At 46.0% G+C, this 18,569-nt stretch overlaps 1 protein-coding gene across 1 annotated transcript in view; it reads left to right on the plus strand.

Moving 5' to 3' along the window:
* The first annotated feature begins 212 nt into the window (after window positions 1–212).
* Window positions 213–18,569, plus strand: part of LOC147116963 (uncharacterized) — a 108,126-nt gene continuing 89,769 nt past the window's right edge. Inside the window, exon 1 of the mRNA XM_085987469.1 lies at window positions 213–518. Within this exon, the coding sequence (XP_085843595.1) occupies window positions 410–518 (109 nt within the window). The 5' untranslated portion in view covers window positions 213–409. The remainder of the gene's footprint in view (window positions 519–18,569) is intronic.

Genomic DNA, 18,569 nt, shown 5'->3' on the forward strand with positions numbered 1-18,569 from the left:
TCTGGTCTGTGCTGTGTCTGGTCTGTCTGAGCTGTGCCTGGTCTGGTCTGTGCCTGGTCTGGGCTGTGTCTGGTCTGGTTGAGCCGGGTCTGGGCTGTGTCTGGTCTGGTGGAGCTGTGTCTGGTCTGGTCTGGTCTGGGTCTGGTCTGGTCTGGTTGAGCTGTGTCTGGTCTGGCTGGGTCTGGGCAGGTATCTCAGGTATACCAGCCTCCGGCAGGGTGTGCCGAGCCTCGGCGCGTCACTCCCGGCTCTCCTCTCCTCCCCATATCCGTCACCAGATCAGATCAGATCAGAGCCACAGACATGGCTGACGCTTATCTCTACAAACTTTGCTCATCCTCGCCTTAGTCACCTTCCCTCCCCGCCGCCCCGGGCTCACACGGCCGGCTGTTTGGTGGGGGAGAGGGGAATGGAAATCAGCGGAGGCGACAACAGCCCATCTCTGAGTGAAAGCGCCGGCTCCAACTCTTGGATGAGATCGTGGGACAACAGCAGCACCTTATCGGCATTAAACATCGGTAGGGAAAGTTCAACCCCAACACTTGTTGCGCCTTGTCAGGCTTTGGTTTATTTACCTTGGGTGCACTGCATGCTTCTTGGTTGTATTTTCTCTCTCTCTCTCCAATCATCCTTTTTCTTTCTTCAGTTTTACTCTCTTGACTTTCTTGCTGGGGTCTGAGTGATTGCACAGGTGCCCCTCAAGCACTCTTGTCCAACCGGCCTGTTATTCCCGTGTCATGCCCCGGCAGTGAGAATTATTGGCAGGTATCCCACCTCGACCCCCCCCCCCCAAGGTAGATCCCAGGTCCTGGTCCTGGCACCACCCAGCACTCGGATGTGTCCTTCCCCCGTCAGGAGTCACCGAATAACGATTTAACAGCACAAACCCTTAACCATCATCTCCCAGCACCCCCCCCCCTTCTCTTTCGGATGAGACGTTAAACCGAGGTCCCTCCTGCTCTCTCAGGTGGATGTAAAAGATCCTATGGCACTATTTCGAAGAAGAGCAAGGGGGAGTTCTCCCCGGTGTCCTGGCCAATATTTATCCCTCAATCAACATCACTAATAACAGATTATCTGGTCATTATCACATTGCTGTTTGTGGGAGCTTGCTGTGCGCAAATTGGCTGCCTCATTTTCTAGACTACAACAGTGACTACACTTCAAAAGTACTTCATTGGCTGTAAAGCGCTTTGGGACGTCCAGTGGTCGTGAAAGGCGCTATATAAATGCAAGTCTTTCTTTATGAATAGTGAATTATTTTATTATTATCTCTGCTGGGATCCGTTAATTCATTACAGAGCTGGGGGAGTCGGACCTGGGGACCATCCTGGCCTGATGGCTCAGTTACTGAATAAGGTCGCTAAACCATCAAGGCCCCTCAGTCCCTCTTCCTTTCTTGCCGTATAACATGAGAGAAAGGTTTTCAGGATAGTTGTTTTGAATGTTCTGTTTGGGGCCTTTGGCTGTAATCTAAAAAGCATCGCTTGGGACTGTCGACTGTCATGAATACATTGAACTGATGGGTCGAGTGACGGCTAGCGAGGTGTAGATTTACTAAAGGTCAGCCTCATTGTTCTGACTTTGCCACAGCTGTTTGACTGATCTAAAGTCTGGTTTATTTGTAGATTAATTGGCTTCCAAAAGTATTTATCCCACTTACAATCCCGACAAGTCATCATTGTGGAGAACATTGCAATGAAAATAATGCTTTACTCTTGGTTTTGCAAAGTTGAATAATAGGTTCACCGATTTGTTTCAATTATATCATGTACTATTTATCATTATTTTTAAAAATTCCCACTCCAATTTTCTAGCTTTCTCTCCGAGGGGCGCTAAGTTCGCACAGGTGCCTCAGCCGTGGTTTAGTTGCTGGCGCTCTCGCCTCAGAGTCAGAAGGTTGTGGGTTCAAGTCCCACTCCAGAGACTTGAGCACAAAAATCTAGGCTGACACTCCAGTGCAGTACCGAGGGAGTGCTGCACTGTCGGAGGTGCCGCCTTTTGGATGAGATGTTAAACTGATCTCTCGGGTGGATGTAAAAGATCCCATGGCACAATTTCGAAGAAAAGCAGGGGCGTTCTCCCCGGTGTCCTGGGATTTACCCCTCAATCAACGTAACAAAAAACAGGTTTATCTGGTCATTGTCACATTGCTGTTTGTGGGAGCTTGCTGTGAGCAAATTAGCTGCCGCGTTTCCTACATCACAACAGTGACTACACTTCAAAAGTACTTCATTGGCTGGAAAGCGCTTTGGGGCATCCGGTGGTTGTGAAAGGCGCTATATAAATGCAAGTCTTTCTTTATGAATAGTGAACCAATCTCTTATTATGGGATGGACGTGCTGCACCTTCAGTGTAAAATTTTTTACATGGCTCTTGAAAGGTGGACAGAACACTTGTCGCCAATGAGACGTAAAACCAAAAATCATTTTTTATTGGCAATTTTTCACGATTATATAAAGCTTTAATTAGAGGATATGCCAGTCACCCTTTAGATATATATTGCAAACAAGGTGCGTATTATGAAATTGATGCAAGTCTGTTGGGTAAGTGCCATATCAGATACTCACTAAATATGTTTTCAGTTTATGTCGTAAACTTAAAATTATGATTAAAAATGTTTCAACTGACCATCTCCAGTTTGCAGACCAGGGTGATTTTAGGTTTTATCCCTGGTCTGTGTTGATTTAGCTATTCCTAGGCTGCGTGACATTAAGGGTTGTTTCAGTAGGTCTCGGTGCCAATTACTGATATAAATGCCAGACTTGTTCACAGATTAACACAATGTGAAGTGACATCATGATGCCATGAAAAGTGATGCCATCGCACATGGTGTACATGCTTATTGAATCAATGTTTGTCATCCTTGTGATCAGATGATTAATGTTGAGGAAATTTGTTTGTGGCTGCAGGGTTTTTTTTTTAATCAGAAGATGTTCGTTCTGTAGCAGGTGATTCTTTTTTCTTTCTCCAGCTCGCAACCAGTTTTAGAAATAGCCTTAAATTAAAACAGAAATCGCTGGAAACGCTCAGTCGGTCAGGCAGCATCTGTGGAGAGAGAAACAGAGTTAGCGTTTCAGGTCGATGAAGCGTTTCCTGTTTTTATTTCAGATTTCCAGCATCCGCAGTATATTGCTTTTGTTTTAGAAATGGCCACTGCGGCTTAAACTGGGGCCTCAGCTTAACGATCGGTCAAATGAGATGTTAAATCTTTCAGATGGGTATTAAAGATCCCATTTTGAACAATAGCTGGGAGCTTTCCTGGTGTTGTGGGCAACCTTTCCCCCTTCAACAGATGTTAAATCGAAGCCCTATCTATCTTCTCAGGTGGATGTAAAAGATCCCATGGCACTATGTTGAAGAAGAGCAGGGGAGTTCTCCCCGGTGTCCTGGCCAATATGTACATCTCAACCAAAATCACTAAAACAGATTATCTGGTCATCATCACATTGCTGTTTGTGGGAGCTTGCTGTGCACAAATTGGCTGCTGTGTTACCTACCTTACAACAGTGACCACACTTCAAAAGTACTTCATTGGCTGTAAAACTCTTTAGGATGTCCTGAGGTCGTGAAAGGCGCTTTATAAATGAAAGTCTTTCTTTTTTTTAGATATACAGGAAACTTTGTTATATCCGGCACCGACGGGACCGAGCTGTTGCCGATCTATCAAAACTGCCGGACATACCAGCGTTAATGTTGAAGCATATGGAGGTTTTCATCTCCGTATCTGACAACAAACACTGTTGCTTAGCAACAGCTTCTAAACAGTCGGCCCGTACCTTGGATGCGTCTCTGTAGCTTAGCAACAGCTTCAGAGAGACTTTCCAGAGCCCGACTGTTGAAAAAAAAGCCACGAGAAGAAAAAAAACCTAACAAAACGGCTCCTGATTTCTGCCGGTAGATTGAGGTTTCCGGACATACAACCTCCGGATAAACCAAAGTCTCCTGTAACCTCTCAGTTCTGGTATCATTCTGTCAGGAGGAAAAGAGAGAAGGTAGACGTTTAAAGGGACTTTTGGCCATCCCCACACTTCTCAGAAATACCTGATGCAGCAGACACAGAAGGAGGTAGCTGAAGGCCACTAGTCTTGACTGTGGCTGCCTTACATACAGGCCCCTTGCATTGTATAGCCCAGGGAGGTCTAGGGCCATCAGAATCCCAAGAGGCTGTTAAGGCAACCCTGATGCTAGCCACATTCCTTCGAAGGAATCACTCAGTAGAAGGTGGTAGTAGAGATATCCTGATCCGAAACAAAGCACAATCACCAAAGGGCAGCACAGTGCCAGCTCAGGCTGCCAACTTTCACACACTACACAATTTACAATTTTTTTTACAATTTAAATCGCTTTATTGGCATGATAAGTTACATCTTATGTTGCCAAAGCATCAAAATACATCTATGGTTTAGCACATAAACGCAGTTCTATTCATACAGTGTATAAACAGGTATATCCCTGAGTGTATAAATATACATTCGCATTGTTTATATATATTTTTTTCTTAGTTTACTGGTTGTCCCTCTGTTCATGGCAAGCTGTAACATAGTGCGCCGCCAGTGTTATACAGCTTCTCTCCTCTCCCAGTAGGAATGGGAGTTTTTGGTTGTCATTCAGATTTCTGAAATCAGGGCATATTTGTGAGAATTTTTGGTAGAAATTCTCCCTGATGCCCTGATATTTTCCACAAGCTGTGAGGAAGTGCATCTCTGTCTCCACCACTCCCTGACTGCAGTGAGAGCATATCCTGTCCTCTCTTGGCAGCCTGGTCTGCCTGTGTCTGCCTTTTTCGATCGCTAGGCTATGTTCGCTAAGTCTGTACCTTGTCAAGGTTCTTCTCAGTTTGTTATCCTTTACCATGGTCAGGTAATCAGCTATGTTGTATTGTCTGTTTAGGGCCAAGTAGCAATTGAGTTTGCTTTGGGTTTTTGTTGTTTCTGCCCAATATGTCAGATATTTTTCCTTTTGCTTAGCGACGATTGTGTTGGGTCGAATTCTTTGTGTTACCCTGTCACTGTCCTGGGGCTGGTTATTGTTAGTATTGTTAGTAGTTACTTCACTGAGTCCCAGGACTAGTTGACTGAGGGTATTCTTCTTTATGGTCAGCTCTTGGCATTTCAGGGCGTCGTAGTGATAGCATTGGGGATTGCTCATTTGTAGGTGATTCCAAAATTTGGTGGCTCTTTTTTGGATAGTGATTATTAATGGATATTGGCCTAGTTCCGCCCTGCATGCATTGTTTACTGTTTTCCTTTGAGTCCGGAGGATACTTTTACAGAATTCTGCATGTAGGATCTCAATTGGGTGTTTGTCCCATTTTGCAAATTCTTGTTGAGTTAGCGGTCCCCATACCTCACTGCCATAGAGTGCAATTGGTTCAATTACTGATTTGAAAATTTTGAGCCAAATGCTAATTGGGATTTCTATTTGGATTGATTTTTTGATGGCATAGAAAGCCCTTCTTGCTTTCTCTTTCAGTTCATTCACAGCCAGTTTGAAGTTTCCCGTAGAACTGATTTTTAAGCCCAAGTATGTGTAGTTAGTGGTTTGTTCAATTTTGGTTGTTCCTACTGTGAAATTTATTTTGGGTCCCTGATGTTTGGATCTTTGCTGGAACACAAGGACTTTGGTTTTTTGGGGATTTATTGTCAGGGCCCAAGTCTGGCAGTACGACTCCAGCAGGTCCAGGTTTTGCTGTAGCCCCTCTTTAGTAGGTGACAGCAGAACCAGGTCGTCTGCATAGAGGAGGAATTTAACCTTGGATTCATATAGGGTGAGGCCGGGTGCTGTAGATTGTTCAAGTAGTTTTGCCAATCCATTTATGTAAATATTAAAGAGTGTCGGTGAGATTGGCGAGCCCTGCGTCACCCCCCGCCCCTGTGGGAAGTATTTTGTTTGTTTGTCTCCAATTTTAACTGCACATTTGTTGTTTGTATACATTGATTTAATTACATCATATGTTTTCCCTCCTACCCCACTTTCGATAAGTTTCAGGAATAAACCGTCATGCCAGATGGAGTCGAAAGCCTTCTGGAAATCTACAAAGCATGCGTAGATTTTGCTTTTGTTATTGTGAACGTGTTTGTCAATTAGGGTCTGTAGGGTGAAGATATGATCGGATGTTCTATAGTTTGGCAGGAATCCAATTTGGCTTTTACTCAAGACATTGTGCTCCTCAAGGAAGTTTATAAGTCTTTTGTTTATGATGCTACAGAATACCTTCCCCAGGTTACTGTTTACACAGATGCCTCGATAGTTGTTTGGGTCGATTTTGTCCCCACTTTTGTATATGGGCGTTATGAGTCCTTTGTTCCAGATATCAGGGAAATAACCGACACTCAGAACCAAGTTGAAGAGTTTTAGGATAGCCAGTTTCATTTTGTTGTCTGTGTGTTTAATCATCTCGTTTAGTATGCCATCTGTCCCGCAGGCTTTTCCTGGTCGCAGGTCCTTGAGTTTTTCAAGAAGTTCTTTTTCTGTTATTATGGCGTCCAGCGGGTTTTGGTTATCTTTTATGACCATTTCTAGCTTTTCCAGTTTTTTGCATATTTGGTGTTGCTCTGGTCTTAGTGTTTTTTTCTGGTATAATTTTTCAAAGTGGTTTACCCATGTGTCCCCATTTTGAATGGCCAAATCGTCGTGTTGTTTTTTGTGTAGTGTTTTCAAGTTTTCCCAGAAACAATTGGAATCAATGGATTCCTCCATGGAGCTGAGTGTATTCTTAATATATTGCTCTTTTTTGGTTCTGAGTGTGTTTCTGTATTGTGTTAGTGTCTGACAATAAGTAAGGCGTAGTTCCTCGTTTTCTGGATGTCTGTGTTTTTGGTTTGATATTTTTCTAAGTTTTTTCCTCATGTTATGGCAATCTCGGTCAAACCATTTTTCATAGTTTTTTGTTTTGGGTTTGTTCTTGCGAGCTTTCAAGTTTGCATTTGTTGCCAAATTATCAAAAATATTGTTTAGTTTACTAACTGCCCGGTTTACGCCTTCTTTATTGTGAGTGTATATGTTATCCAGAAAGGTGTCTAAGAGAGCTTGAGTTGATGCATTGCTAATTGTTTTCTGGTATTTTTCCGTGTCGTTTTTGGCCCATCTGTACGATTTTTTGGTGTTGTACAGTTTACTGGGTTGTGTTTCTATGTTGTTTGTTTCTGTCTTTTTGAGGAACATAGTAATTTGACTGTGATCTGACAGTGTTGTTTGTGGTTTGACTGTGAATGCTCTGAAAGAGGATGGGTCTAAGTCTGTAATCATATAGTCTACTGTGCTGCAGCCAAGAGGTGAGCAATAGGTCGATCTTCCTAGGAGGTCTCCTATGAACCTACCATTGACAATGTACAGACCCAGGTTTCGACAGAGCTGTAGTAGCTGTTTTCCGTTGGTATTTGACTGCTTGTCGCAGTTATGCCTGTATGGAAGGGAAGGGATGTCAAAGTGGTTATTCCCGAAAACATAATTGTTTCCCTGATTATTGGTGAAGTCTGGTTCTTCGCCCGTTCTTGAATTGAGGTCCCCACAGATCAACACGTTCCCCTGGGCCTGGTATTGGATAATTTCCCCCTCCATGTTGGAGAAGGTGTCCTCTTTAAAGTACGGGGAATCGATTGGAGGGATATAAAGTGCGCAAATGTAAACATCTTGGGTGTTTGAGATAATCTCCCTCTCAAGTTTGAGCCACATATGGTTTTCGCCCTTTTTTATAAATTTGATGTAATTCTTAAGTTCTGTTTTAAACCAGATCAGTATGCCTCCGGAGTCTCTGCCTTGGGTTACACTTGGTAATTTATTGGAGGGCACCACCAGCTCAGTGTACCCTTGGGGACAGCCAGTGTGTCCTTTTCCTTTATACCAAGTTTCCTGTAAAATGATAATATCTAGGTCTTTAGTTTCATCTATGAACTCTGGGGTCCTACTTTTCACTTCTCGCAGTGAAGAGCGTAGACCTTGGATATTCCAGGTCGAAATATATAAGGATTTCATGTTAAGTTTGATCTTTTACTATGATAGGTTAAAGAGTGGTACGTGTTTGTCGTGTCTAAGTGTGGGAAAAAAAAGATCACATCAGTTGTCTACAAAAGTTAATACAATTTGGTTACAGTTCTTTCTATTAATTAGTCCTTGATCCATAAGGCGGAAGTAGATGCTGCTGCACATCTGCTTATTGTCTCTTAATGGATTGTTTCTGTCTGAGGTATTGCGTACGTCCTGTGCATCTCTCCCTCTGTCTGGCTGGGAGCAGTCCTATTCCCCTGTGGGACAGGAGTGGTGCAGGTCTGACATTGTTGTTTTGCATGGGGATCCTCTCTGGTCTCGGTTGGTGTGTTGGTGGTCCTTGTAGTGTTCCTGATATGTACCCCGCTGATCTCTGGTGGTCGGGGGGGGGGTCCTCTTTGAGTCTGGGTATGGACCCGGTTAAAAGCGACGTCCTACACAATAGAGGAAATAAATGCCCTGCGCTTTGCTTGAATACTGTGTTGATTGTTTAACTTTCATGTTTACAGTAGAGCAGGAGTCGAGGATAACCTGAAGTAGTAGGAATATTTGGCAGTAGAGAGGGAGATGCTGTAATTCTTAATGCAAGAAAGGTCAATCAGAGTATTTTCTAAATGGCGAGAAGCTAGGAACTGTGGCGGAGCGGAGAGATTGAGGTGTCCACGTACAGAAATCACTAACAACTAGTGGACAGGTACAAAAAATCATGGAATGTTAGTCTTCATCTCAAGGGAGCTGGAATACACAAGGGTGGAAGTTAGGTTACAGTTGTATAAAGCTCTGGTTAGACTGTATCTGGAGTAACTGCACTCAGTTCTGGGCACCGCACCTTAGGAAGGTTATAATGGCCTTGGAGGGGGTGCAGCGTAGATTCACCAGATACCAGGGCTAAAAGGGTTAAATTATGAGGACAGGTTGCATCGACTAGGCTTGTATTCCCTTGAGTATAGAAGACTGGAATGCTCTACCCGAAAAGGTGGTGGAAGCTGATTCCATAAATAATTTTTAAAAGGGAGTTGGCCGGGTACTGGAGGATGAGGAACTTCCAGGGTTACGGACACAAAGCGAGGGTGTGGGATGGAGCACGACTGCGCTTTCAGAGAGCCAGCACAGGCACGACGGGCCGAATGGCCTCCTTCTGTGCTGTAAGATTCTATGAATCTACGAGTGGTTAGGATTTGGAATGTACTGCCTGATAGGGTGGTGGACACTGATTCAATAGTAGCCTTCAAAAGGGAATTGGATAAATACTTGAAGGAGAAAAGATTGCAGGGATATTGGGGAAAGATCGGGGGAGCGGGACTAACTGGATTGCTCTTCGAAAGAGCCGGTGCAGACTCAATGGGCCGAATGGCCTCCTTCTGTGCTGTACTGTTCTATGATTCCTATTGAGGGGTGATTTAATGAGGCATTAAAAATGATTAAAGGATTTGATATGGTACATAGGAACAGGAGGAGGCCATTCAGCCCCTTGGGCCTGTTCCGCCATTCAGTTAGACAATGGCTGATCTGCATCTTAACTCCATCTACCCACCTTGGTTCCGTAACCCTTAATTATCCTTGCCTAAAAAGAATCTACCAATCTCAGTTTTGAAATTTTCAATTGACCCCCAGCCTCAGCAGCTTTTTGGGGGGGAGAGAGTTCCAGATTTCCACCACCCTTTGTGTGAAGAAGTGCTTCCTGACATCACCCCTGAACGGCCTAGCTCTAATTTTAAGGTTATACCCCCTTGTTCTGGACTCCCCCCACCAGAGGAAATAGTTTCTCTCTATCTACCAAATTATATCCTTTAATCATCTGAAACAGATAGAGAGAAACTATAAGTGTAAAAACAAAGAAACACTTGCCTTTATTTAGAACCTTACATGGCTTCAGGATGTTCCAAAGTGCTTTTCAGCCAATTAAGTACTTTTGAAGTGTGGTCACTGTTGTAATGTGGGAAACGTGGCAGTCAATTTGCGCACAGCAAGATCCCACAAACAGCAATGAGCTAATGACCAGATAGTCTGTTTTATGTGTTGGTTGAGGGATAAATGTTGGCCAAGAATGCTTGGGAGGAAAAAGGTGACTTTGGACCGATGGTTCCCAGAGCTCTCCACCACTGGTTTTTTTTTCCTTGCATCATGACTGGGTCTGTCGTAGACAAATCGATAGGGATTGATTGCTGTGATTAGTCAACAACTCCGTTATCATTATACCATGCGACTACCAGGATGGTAGAAGGCGAACTAGATGGACCTTGGTCTTTTTTCATCGAGCAATTCCTGTGTAAGTTAAGGATTTTTTTATGCTGCTCAAATTCAGTGACCTCTCCTGGAAGTACGTGTGAAAAAAAGAAAAAGGTAAGACGTGCATTTCTATAGCGCCTTTCATGGCCTCAGGACATCCCAAAGCGCTTTGCAGCCAATGCAGTACCTTTTGAAGTGTAGACTCTGTTGTAATGTAGGAAATGCGGCAGCCAATTTACGCACCGCAAGATCCCACAAAAAGCAGTGTGATCATGACCAGGTAATCTGTTTTTTTTTAATGATGTTGAATGAAGGATAAATGTTGGCCAGGACACCAGGGAGAACCTCCCTGCTCTTCTTCAACATAGTGCCGTGGGGTGCTTTACGCCCAGCTGAGAGGGGCCTCGGTTTAACATCTCACCTGAAAGACGGCTCCTCCAACGGCGCAGCACTCCCTCAGCACCGCACTGGGGGAGTGGTCAGCCTAGAGCTTGTGCTCAAGTTTCTGGAGTGGGGACTAGGAACCCACAACCTTCTGCCTCAGAGGCAAGAGTGCTACCCACTGAGCCACGGCTGACACACGAGTTCCTCTCTGGGCCCCTGAGCATCTGATCAGTGCCCTATGTAAGGTGCTCAGTGCGTTTGCACAGGTTGCTCCTGCACTTCCCGCTCCTCTTGCCTTCCCAGTGTGAAGCTTTGGGAAAAAGCAGAAATGCGCGCACACAGAGAATGGCTCTGCTAACCAGAATGGGGAACACAGAAAGGCTTAACGGGCTGACTGCCAACCAACCTGTTGGCTCTTTGTTAACACTAGAAACCTAAAGGTGGAGCCCCTGGGAACTCTTATAAACTTTCAAAGTGAGATTTTTTTTTTTAAAGTTGGCTTCGTGCAGTTGTGCCGTCGCCGGTGTGAAACTCAAGTGGTGTGAGGTTACCCACTGGCCCCAACACCTGAAGCTGAAGTGCCTGCTGGTTCGGCTTCAGTGATTGTGCACATTTAGTGTCACAGCAATGCACAATGTGCAGTGATCTGCCCTATTAAATATGGATCAGTGCCCAGAACCAAGACCACAGGATTTGTTTGGCAAACTTGCAATTAACTTAAATTTAGATCTTTGGCAGGCCCGTGAGTAGATCAAGTTAAATGTCAGTTCTAAGCACTAAGGGCATTTTTATTTGTTTTTCTCTCTTTTTTCCTACATCACTTTTCTTCCCTCCTCTCTTGAAGCAGTAACGAAATTGATGGGCAGGAAAAGACCAGCTGGTACATCAAGCCTGCCCCACATCTCATGATGGTTGGAGCACCCTGACTAGGCACTTCCCACCCCTGCTCGTCCCCACACCCCCTCTACTCCCTCTTCCCCAACCCCCCCCCCCCCCGCCCTCCTCACTACCAGCCACTGGGCAGATGCATGGCAGATGCAGTATAACGTGGATAAATGCGAGGTTATCCACTTCGGTGGCAAAAACAGGAAGACAGATTATTATCTGAACGGCAATAGATTGGGAAAAGGGGAAGTGCAACGAGACCTGGGTGTCCTTGTGCACCAGTCGCTGAAGGTAAGCATGCAGGTGCAGCAGGCGGTTAAGAAGGCAAATGGTATGTTGGCCTTCATAGCGAGAGGATTCGAGTACAGGAGCAAGGATGTCTTGCTGCAGTTGTACAGGGCCTTGGTGAGACCACACCTTGAGTATTGTGTGCAGTTTTGGTCGCCTTATCTGAGGAAGGATGTTATTGCCATGGAAGGAGCGCAGCGAAGATTCACCAGACTGATACCTGGGATGGCAGGAATGACGTATGAAGAGAGATTGGGTCGATTAGGCTTATATTCGCTAGAGTTTAGAAGAATGAGAGGGGATCTCATTGAAACTTATAAAATTCTAACAGGACTGGACAGACTAGATGCAGGAAGGATGTTCCCGATGGCGGGGGAGTCCAGAACCAGGGGTCACAGTCTAAGGATAAGGGGTAAGCCATTTAGGACTGAGATGAGGAGGAATTTCTTCACCCAGAGAGTGGTGAACCTGTGGAATTCTCTACCACAGAAGGCAGTTGAGACCAATTCATTAAATATATTCAAGAAGGAGTTGGATATATTTCTTGAGGCTAAAGGGATCAAGGGATATGGGGAGAAAGCAGGGACAGGGTACTGAATTTGGATGATCAGCCATGATCTCATTAAATGGTGGAGCAGGCTCGAGGGGCCGAATGGCCTACTCCTGCTCCTATCTTCTATGTTTCTATGTAATCTCCTGGGAGATGCGGAAAAAACCCAGCCTCAATATAGGGACAAATTCTCTGGAATGTTCCTCTCCGACCTTCTCAGGCGATCTAACCGGTCCAGGAGATGACACGGACCAAGTGTTATCTATACAGACACTTACCTTCTATATGATGCGATTTCAGTGGACTCCCTTCCTCCAGTATCTTGCCCAAGTGGCCGTTATGGATCTTTTTGCTACCGACGCTTATTTGACCCTGAGCTGAGCTTCCAGGCCTATATCTTCTCCATCACCAAGGCCGCCTACTTCCACCTTAGTAACATCGCCCGTCTCCTCCTCTGCCTCAGCCCATCTGCTGCTGAAACCCTCATCCATGCCTTTGCTACCTCTGGACTCGATGATCCCAATGCTCTTCCTGGCCGGCCTCCCACCTTGCAATCTCCGTGAACTTGAGATCATTCAAAACTCTGCTGGCCATGATCGCATTGAATGGCGGAGCAGGCTCGAGGGGCCGAATGGCCTACTTCTGCTCCTATCTTCTATGTTTCTATGTTGCTATGGCCGTATCCTAACTCGCACCAAGTCCCGCTCACCCATCACCACCGTGCTCGCTGTCTTACATTGGCTCCTGATCCGGCAGCGCCTCAACTTTTAAACTTTCATCCTTGTGTTCAGATCCGCCCACGGCCTCACTCCCTCCCTATCTCTGTATCTTCCTCCAGCCCCGCAACCCTCTCAGATCTCAGCACTCCTCCAATTCTGGTCTCTTGTGTAAACCCGATTTCCTTCACTCCACCATTGGCGGCCGTGCCTTCAGCTGCCGAGGCCCTAAGCTCTGGAATTCCCTCCCTAAACCTCTCCGCCTCGCTACCTCTCTCTTTCCTCCTTTAAGTCGCTCCTTAAAACCTACCTCTTTGACCAAGCTTTTGGTCACTTGTCCTAATATTTCTTTGTGTCTTGATGCCAAATTTTGTACTCATAAATAGAGGTATTGGTTTGGCCACAACTGGAGTATTGCATCCAGTACTGGTCACCACACTCTAGGAAGGATGTGAAGGCCCTCGAGTGGGTGCAGAGGAAATTTACCAGAATGGTTCCGGGTATGGGGGATCTTAGCTACAAGGACAGGTTGGAGAAGCTGGATTTGTTTTCATTAGAGCAAAGGAGGTTGAGGGGTGATTTGATAGAAGTACAAGATTATGACGGGTTTGGATAGGCTAGACGGGGAAAGGCTGATCCCACTAGTTGATGGTACAAGGACTAGGGGACACAGATTTAAGGTTTTGGGCAAGAGATACAGAGGGGGACATGAGGAAAAAAAATTTTACGCAGCGAGTGGTGAAGACCTGGAACTCGCTGCCGACGGAAGTGGTGGAAGCGGAGACACTCAATGCTTTCAAGGGGAGACTGGATAGGCACTTGAGGGAAATAAACTTGCAGGGCTACGGGGATAGAGCGGGGGAATGGGACTGACTGGACTGCTCTACAGAGAGCCGGCACTGACTCGATGGGCCGAATGGCCTCCTTCTGTGCCGTTATGACTCTATGATAACGCTCCTGTGAAGCGCCTTGGGACATTTTACTACGTTAAAAGGCACCTTTATAAAGGCAAGTTGCTGTTTTTATTGTTCTGCTGCTCCCCTTCCCTTTGTCAGCTTCCCAAAGGGCGACCGTAGAAGACAGTCAAGTTCGACCTGGTAGTTCGAGAAGTGCGACCAGGTCTGGTCTGACTACAAAACCAGCCATTTCAGAACTATTTCTCAACCGGTCACTGCCCACATTTAGGAATTTGCAGGTCCCAGCTCCAGGATGGAGCACAACTCGAAGGGACCCATAGGAAACAGGGAAATTTAGATTATAAAAGTAAATTAAGAAATAGTAATGCCAATTGAAATTAAACCAGTGACTAATCAAAAGATAGAGAGAGCGCCAGTAGGAACAATAGAGAGAAAAGGGAGGAGGGGTAGAATAGATGATGTGTAGAGCAGATGTAATGTTTTATAAACTTTTTGACTGTGGCTCTGCTGGTAGCACTCCCGTCTCTGGGTTAGAAGGTTGTGGGTTCAAGTCCCACTGCATAGGACTTGAGCACATAATCTAGGCTGACACTTCAGTGCAATACTGAGGGAGCGCTACACTGTTGGAGGAGCTGTCTTTCGGATGAGACGTTAAACCAAGGCCCCGTCTGCTCTCAGGTGGTCGTAAAAGATTCATAGATTCATAGAAGATAGGAGCAGGAGTAGGCCATTCGGCCCTTCGAGCCTGCTCCGCCATTCAATGAGATCATGGCTGATCATCCAATTTCAGTACCCTGTCCCTGCCTTCTCCCCATATCCCTTTAGCCTCAAGAAATATATCCAATTCTTTCTTGAATATATTTAATGAACTGGCCTCCACCGCCCTCTGTGGCAGAGAATTCCACAGGTTCACCACTCTCTGGGTGAAGAAATTCCTTCTCATTTCAGTCCTAAATGGCTTACCCCTTATCCTTAGACTATGGCCCCTGGTTCTGGACTCCCCGGCCATCAGAAACATCCTTCCTGCATCTAGTCTGTCCAGACCTGCCAGAATTTTACAGTGTTATTTCGAAGAAGAGCAGGGGAGTTCTCCCCAGTGTCTTGGCCAATATTTATCCCTCAACCAACATCAATAAAAAAGATTATCTGGCCATGATCACATTGTTGTTTGTGGGACCTTGCTGTGTGCAAATTGGCTTCCACATTTCCTACATTACAACAGTGACTACACTTCAAAAAGTACTTAATTGGCTGTAAAGTGTTTTGGGACATCTTGAGGTTGTGAAAGGCGCTATATAAATGTAATTTCTTTCTTTCTGTTTGTCTCTCTGTCTGTCTGTATATTCATAGTATACTATATATATGGTATAAAATATCCATGCTACGTTGTGGGAGTAAGCTTTGCTAATTTACTAGGGTTATGGCAGAGGTTATAGTGTACCCTCCATGGCCTCGCCCCTCCCTATCTCTGTAATCTCCTTCAGCCCCACAACCCCCCGAGATATCTGCGCTCCTCTAATTCTGCCCTCTTGACCATCCCTGATTATAATCGCTCCACCGTTGTTGGCCGTGCCTTCTGTTGCCTCGGCCCTAAGCTCTGGAATTCCCTACCTGAACCTCTCCGCCTCGCTACCTCTCTTTCCTCCTTTGAGGCTCCTTAAAACCTACCTCTTTGAACAAGCTTTTGGTCACCTGCCCTAATTTCTCCTTATGTGGCTCGGTGTCAAATATGTTTTCTTATAATACCACTGTGCAGCGCCTTAGGACGTTTTACTGCGTTAAAGGCGCCATATCAATGCAAGTTGTTGTTGTTGTACTACTGTGCATACCCACCGTGTTAGTATCTGGTGGGTTATGGTCGTGCCAATAGGGATATGCCGGTTGCTGTTTTTGGGTAGGGTGTAGCCTGCTCTGGTGTACGACCTATGCGCAGCTTCTGTTGACATGCCGGCCAGCTACCTGGACAGTGGGCAAAGAATGAGGGCCAGACTTTGAATAATGTCTACTGGATCAGCCTCAGGATTGTATAATTTTCTCCTGCATATCCTTTCCACTAGTGAAACAAAAGTCAATCCCGAGGAGGGACAGTAATCCCAGGCTACTCATAGAATCATAGAATGGTTACAGCACAGAAGGAGGCCATTTGACCCGTCGAACCTGTAGGGAGCACTTCAGCTAGTCCCGCTCCCCGTAGCCCTGCAAATTTTTTTTCCTTCAGGTACTTATCCAGCTCCCTCTTTGAAAGCCGTGATTGAATCTGCCTCCACCACCCTCTCAGGCAGTGCATTCCAGATCCTCACCACTCACTGCGTTTAAAAAAAAGTTTTTCTTCGTGTCGCCTTTGGTTCTTCTGCCAATCGCCTTAAATCTGTGTCCGCGCGTGCACACCTCCTCACAGTGGAGTTGAGAGTGGATTTGAAGGAAGCTTGGGTGAAGTGGGAGAAAGGAAGAAACATAGAAAAATAGGAGCAGGGGTAGGCCATTCGGCCCTTCGAGCCTGCTCCACCATTCAATACGATCATGGCTGATCCTCTATCTCAATACCATATTCCCGCTCTCTCCCCATACCCCCTTGATGCCTTTTGTGTCTAGAGGAAGACATTTCTGGTGAAGTATCAGGAGCAGGGAGTTTGCCCTCAGTGCCATGGGCAACATTTCTCCCTCAACCAACATTACCAAACCACAGACTAACTGGCCTTTCACCTCTTTGCTGTTTGTGTGTTGTTGCTGGCAAAATGGCAGCCGTGTTTGCCTAGATCAGGGTCGCCAACTCTGGTTGGACGTATTCCTGAAGGTTTCATCACATGACCTCCCAACTCCAACCGCCCCGCCCCGCCCGGTCAAATAGCCTTCCCCCCCCCCCCATCTCCAATATTTTTATAACTAAAACGAAAATGTTCCAAAGAAAATGAAAACAACACACAATTCTTTATCGCCCCTATGATTTTTCTCCCCCAGGAGTTGTTGGCAGTGGTGTCCTGGAGATTAATCTTTCATTCCTGGAGACTCCAGGTCAATCCTGGAGGGTTGGCAACCCATGTTCCCTTTAAGCCGCGCGGCCGGCTCACCGGCTTATAAGTAGGAAAAACCGCGCATGCCCGGTATTTTGATTGGGCTGTGCAGCCCCTTAAAGGGGCCGCGCTCCCAAAAATAATTAAAGGGAACTTTGTTGGCAACCCTAGGTTAGATATTAGGACAAGTGACCAAAAGCTTGGCTAAAGAGGAAGGTTTTAAGGAGCGCCTTAACGGAGGAGAGAGAGGCGGAGAGGTTTAGGGAGGGAATTCCAGAGCTTAGGGCCTAGGCAGCTGAAGGCACGGCCGCCAATGGTGGAGCGAAGGAAATCGGGGGATGCGCAAGAGCCAGAATTGGAGGAGCGCAGAGATCTCGGAGGTGTGTGGGGCTGGAGGAGGTCACAGAGATAGGGAGGGGGCGAGGCCACAGAGGGATTTGAAAACAAGGATGAGAATTTTTAAAATTGAGACGTTGCCGGACCGGGAGCCAGTCTAGGTCAGCGAGCACCGGGGGGTGACGGGTGAACTAGACTTGGTGCGAGTTAGGACACGGGCAGCAGAGTTTTGGATGATCTCAAGTTTATGGAGGGTGCCAGGATGTACGCAGGACAGGTGCCGTATAACGCAGTATATTATTATAAAACTATCGATGACTACTAGTAAGCCCTGACAAACGGACAGCAGGAAAGAAGAAGAAGCTGGAACAGGCTATCAGCTGCCACTGGCTCAATTAGTTCTCTGTTGTGATTGGAATTTAATTAAACCTGTGAAACCTGTAGTACTGTCCTCGGGGATCAGTGAATTGCGGGAAGGTGATGCTGGGAGAGGATATAAAGAAGACAGTGTGAATAGGTGAGACTCTATCCATCAACACTTCTATAGCGTGATGACAGCGCGTGAATAGCAGGAACTTGCAACAAAGGACCACGATGAGATGTGAAAGGGTTTTTGGGAGCTGGTGTTAACCCTTTCATGTTAATGATTGTGTCAGGAAGTAGTACAGAGGCAGCAGGAAAGAACGATTTCTGCACACTCGTGGGGGCAAGTTGTATCAGAGTGTATATCTATGGGGGACAGTTATATCAGGAGTGTATATGGTGCTCTGATAGTGCTCCCACAATGGTGATAGGTAGGGAATTCCGGGATACCGAACCAGTGACGGTGGAGGAACAGCAGTGTAGTCCAAGTCAGGATGGTGTGTGACTTGCAGGGCAGCTTTGGGTTGTTGGTGTTCCTACGACATTGCCGCTCTTCTTCTTGGTGGCAGAAATGGCAGGGGAGGTGCTGCTGAAGTTAACAACAACAACAACTTGTATTTATATAGCGCCTTTAACGTAGTTCCGAGGGACTGCCTAAGAAGGAACGTAGTAAAATGCCCCAAGGCGCTGCCCAGGAGTATTTTAAGACAAAAAAATTTGACACCGATCCACATAAGGATAAAAGCTTGGTCAAAGAGGTAGGTTTTAAGGAGCGTTTTAAAGGAGGAGAGAGAGGCAGCGAGGCGGAGAGGTTTAGGGAGGGAATTCCAGAGCTTAGGGCCCAGGCAACAGAAGGCACGGCCACCAAAGGTTGAGCGATTATAATCAGGGACGGTCAAGA

This window comes from Somniosus microcephalus, chromosome 5, assembly GCF_052327205.1.
Source record: "Somniosus microcephalus isolate GS21.2 chromosome 5, FLI_Smic_1.0, whole genome shotgun sequence".
Taxonomy (NCBI): Eukaryota; Metazoa; Chordata; class Chondrichthyes; order Squaliformes; family Somniosidae; genus Somniosus; species Somniosus microcephalus.